Source organism: Nilaparvata lugens, chromosome 2 (genome assembly GCF_014356525.2).
Source record: "Nilaparvata lugens isolate BPH chromosome 2, ASM1435652v1, whole genome shotgun sequence".
In the NCBI taxonomy this organism is placed as follows: Eukaryota; Metazoa; Arthropoda; class Insecta; order Hemiptera; family Delphacidae; genus Nilaparvata; species Nilaparvata lugens.
In genome coordinates, this window is record NC_052505.1 from 94,693,945 (window position 1) to 94,698,533 (window position 4,589).

General features: G+C 38.2%; 1 protein-coding gene across 1 annotated transcript; it reads left to right on the forward strand.

Annotated features, from left to right (window-relative positions):
* Nucleotides 1-678: 678 nt before the first annotated feature.
* On the forward strand, nt 679-3,930 carry LOC120350056 (gastrula zinc finger protein XlCGF17.1-like). Its single transcript, XM_039422153.1, has 2 exons — nt 679-1,343; nt 1,675-3,930. Exons 1-2 carry the CDS (start codon nt 905-907, stop codon nt 1,905-1,907), a joined length of 672 nt encoding a protein of 223 aa, XP_039278087.1. The 5' UTR covers nt 679-904; the 3' UTR covers nt 1,908-3,930.
* The last annotated feature ends 659 nt before the right edge of the window (nt 3,931-4,589 follow it).

Sequence of the window (4,589 nt, forward strand, 5' to 3'; positions counted from 1 at the left end):
GAAGAATTGATATCCAATAGCAATAGTTAATCTATCTTTACTGTTTGTAAATAACCCACATTTCATCTCTGTGGGTTTAAAATCACATTATTGACATAAATCAAATACTTACTATCCCTACTAACAAATACAAATGATTCCACAATATACAATAATACAAATGATTCTACAAGATACAATTTTTCTAATGGTGTAATGAATCTATGCATATCAAATAAAGCAAAGTCGGCCTGAACCACATGTTGCCGTATTGAACATGTTCCGGCCTTCTATCTATAGTAGGCTGTGACTATATACATAGTGGTATTGACAACATCAACGTCTCACTCTTTCAATAAATTGCCCTTCACTTGATTACTTGTGTTCACTACAGATTATAATCCTATTTCCAGCACAATGATATGCAATAATGTGCTGTGTTTGTCAATTGTAGCCATGTTGCTCTTCTGAGTAGTCGATGAATAGTGGAGACCCCACTCATCAAACTAGAGCTCACAATTTCATGTCAGTCTATAGTTTTAATTTTGATGCACATTTCTTACAGTTTGTGTCAAAACACAGGTGAAATTTCCTATTTATTTAACAGTATTTTCATGTTATGAAACAAAAAAGATAGGCAGCCATGTACATAACCAATCATTTTCAGACTATTCAACCTATATGTTTGTCAATTGAGAGAAAACCATGTTCTGGATTAGCAATCATGGATCATTATTCAATAAAAAAAAAAGCTCATGGCATAATTTATTTGTTATTATTTCTCTGATTGTTCATAATCCAACCCAATATTTAACACTATAATTTGTTTTATGTATATACTATTTCTACAATCGGCTGCAAAACTCTTGGTTTGTATAAACTATTGTATCAATTGGTAAATAATGATTATGATAATTAATGAGGTATGATTGAGGTGAGGCAAGGAAAATTGTGTGAGTGTTTTACACTATATTTTATCATTACTTTATTGTCTTTATTCTGCTTTAATCATTTACAAGTTGCATTATTGGTGTTTGCAGTTGAGCAAGAGGCAGAAGGATGTTCAGTGGAGAGTGAACCGGAGATGTGGCCTTCAAACTGCAGCACATCTGAAACTGCCAATGCAACAGAAGTGGGTGGACTGAATGCACATTTAATCTCTCCCATGGAAGAGTGCACTGAGCCATCTGTGGCTGGCAAAAATATCAAGCTCTACAGCTGTGCTGACTGCAGCTATAAAACTCCATCGATCACTCATTGGAAGAGACACATGACGAAACACACTAGGGAAAAGACTTTCAGTTGTGAGTTATGTGACTATAAATGTGCTAGATCTGGTACTTTGAAGGAACATATCAGAACACATACAGGAGAAAACCTTTCAGCTGCGAGTATTGTGGCTATAAATATGCTCGATCTGGTACTTTGAAGAGACATATCAGAACACATACAGGAGAAAACCTTTCAGCTGCGAGTATTGTGGCTATAAATATGCTCGATCAAGTGATTTGAAATCACATATCAGAACACATACAGGAGAAACACCTTCAGCTGCGAGTATTGTGGCTATAAATGTGCTCGATCAAGTCATTTGAAGGAACATATCAGACACATACAGGAAAACACCTTTCAGCTGCGAGTATTGTGGCTATAAATGTGCTCGATCAAGTCATTTGAAATCACATATTAGAACACATACAGGAGAAACACCTTTCAGCTGCGAGTATTGTGACTATAAATGTACTCAATCTGGTACTTTGAAGGAACATATCAGAACACATACAGGAGAAACACCTTTCAGCTGCAAGTATTGTGACTATAAATGTGCTCGATCTAGTGCTTTGAAGGAACATATCAAAACACATACAGGAGAAACACCTTTCAGCTGCGAGTATTGTGACTATAAAAGTGCTCTATCAGTAATTTGAAGAAACATATCAAAACTCATACAGGAGAAACACCTTTCAGCTGCGAGTATTGTGACTATAAATGTGCTCGATCAAATGATTTGAAATCACATATCAGAACACACACAGGAGAAACACCTTCAGCTGCAAGTATTGTGACTATAAATGTGCTGGATCAAGTAATTTGAAAAAACATATAAGAACACATCATAAAGGAGAAACAACTACTAGCTGAAAATTTGTGACTTTACGTGTGCTCATTCAAATTCATTTTACTGTGTTTCCTAGTAAGGTGGTCACCAATAACAGGACAAGTGTGTTGAACATGTGTGTACACACAAATGTCGTCCATACATTTATGTGTCGTCACAGCTAAAGGCTTCAAACAACATTCTTTGAGGTTCTGAGCAAGTATCGGCTCACACCTCCCCCTCCTCTATTCAGATTGCCAGGGTCCCCCTGGGCTGGCGTCTGTGGAGGGGCGGAGTGGGGATGCTGCTCACAGTGTGGTGTGTGCCGGGGGGTGGTGGGGACGGCTGGGCTCCTCGCGGTGTTGGATGTCCTCCACATACACCACAGTTGTCATATCACAACACTGAAATTCTCTCCTTTCTAAGGGTACAACCACACTGAAAGCGGAGCGTGGCGTCAAGGAGTGTCGTGAACAATATCATGTTAAGTAATGAGCTAAAACACAGTGGATGCGTCTACTCGCAGAGCGGAGCGTCAAATTTTGGAACAAGCTAGTTTGTTTTTGGAGCGTCTACTAGCGGAGCGTCAAAGTGCGAGTTCCCCACTAATGTAATACTAGTGGTCTACTCTTGTACATAATAATAAACTTGTTCTACTACATTTTCTACTTCCATCCAGATTTTTAATATTATGCTGATATTTTGTAGATAGAAACATGATTCTGATGACTATATCGTCAAGAACGTTTACCATTATAAAAATTAAAAAGATTAAAACATTGTTCTACATTTTCTTTTTTTTAAGATATTTTCAGAAATGTTAACACAGTAGGGGAGAAGTGGGAGGCTTGAGACATTTTCAACATTTTGTGTCATAAATTGATATTATCTCATGTTTTTTGTCTCAAGGCTCCCTCAGTAGGGGAGGCTTGAGACAAATGACGGGAGGCTTGAGACACTGATTGAAATTTTAAAAATAAAACCAATTTCTATAAAAACTGCAATATTTATTGAGAAACACTTGATGAAAAACTCATTTTAGACTGATATAGACCAACAGAATAACTATTCAAATTGTAATTTTTTACATCATCGTAAATTGGTGTATTTATTGGTAAGTCTTTTTGAAGTAATATTTTCCTCTCCTTGATCGCAATAGTGGTACAGTTTTGCATATATCTGCAAAAGAAACAATTGATATTTGTCTTCCACTGCTGGGTAGACAAATGCAATACCTTGCTGACGTAGAAATTTAACTTCATATTCAAATGAAGGATCAATCACCTTCTCCACTGATCCAATGTAGTGAACGATATTTTTTTTACCTGGAAATTTCACCACTAAAAAGTCTGTTTCTTTTATTGATAGATTCCCTTCCTCGTTTTCATCAGATGATGAAGATGAATTATTAGAAAACAAACTGATGTCAGACGAGCCTGACTCTTGACACAAATCATCCTCATTTGCAGCTCTTGTAGATGGTGGTGACCGTGGTGGTACCTTCCAAATTTCTCTACTCTCCCTCTCTTTCTTCATTCTCGGTGCACCCAGATTCAGTTTCCTCTTACACCTCTCTTCAAACTCTCTCTCTCTCTATTCCCTCTTTCACTGTAGTGCTAGTCAAAATTCGAGATTTTCCTTTCTTCCTATTTACAGAAGGACCTTCCTTCTTACGCTCTCCTGCCTTGGGGAAAGGCATTATGACTTCTGGTGAGATTACACTTTTACTTCTGGCTGATGACTGCTTTGAAGTTCCAGCACTCAAGGGTTGAGTTGATGGTGACAGATGTTGGCAGATTTCGGCAGATGTTGGTCCTGAAGAAGGTGAAGCTGATGATGTAGGCATTTCAAAAATTGTTTGTTGGTGGGGCTTGTACAAAGAAGAGAAGTTGTCAGGTTGTGATGGTGTGGACTGAAGTTGAGATGTTGAAGCTGTCTCTGTTGTTGTGGTTGGACATGGTCGATCTGTAACATCAGATGGCATGAACTCCAAATCATTGGAAATGTCTCTTGAGAATGGGAATATTCCTGTTGACTTGAATCCACTAATGATGTTCCGTGGAGTGAATGCTAAGGGAATAGCTTGATCTATGAGTTCTCCAATTGTTTGTAAAGTTATTGGCTTCCCTGGATTATTCAACATGTATTCATCTGCAATGCGGTTGTAGGCTGACTTGAATGGCCCATAAACTGTTCGGTCCAGTGGCTGCAATCGGTGGGAGCAATGTGGTGGCAGGGTAAGGAGAACCAGTCCAGTTACCTTGGCTTTTGTGATGATGCTAGGTGAAATATGACTTTCGTGGTTGTCTAATACTAACAGGACTGGGTTCTCATTGGATGGTTTGGAGTATTTTATAAAATGGTCCAGATATTCTTCAAAATTGGTTGAAGTCATCCATCCATTTTGACTACAACCAATTTTAGTGCCTGCCACTGATCCTCTCTCCATGTATTCTTGGTGGCGAACTCTAGGGTATATTACATAGGGTGGAATGCTGTCCCCAAGGCATTT

What these genes read in the sequence shown, in the direction of transcription:
- LOC120350056 (XM_039422153.1), top strand. Translation starts at nt 905, where the DNA reads ATGATTGAGGTGAGGCAAGGAAAATTGTGTGAGTGTTTTACACTATAT. An exon ending in GAAGGAACATATCAGAACAC is followed by an intron (nt 1,344 to 1,674) that starts ATACAGGAGAAA and finishes ATATTAGAACAC; the next exon opens with ATACAGGAGAAACACCTTTC.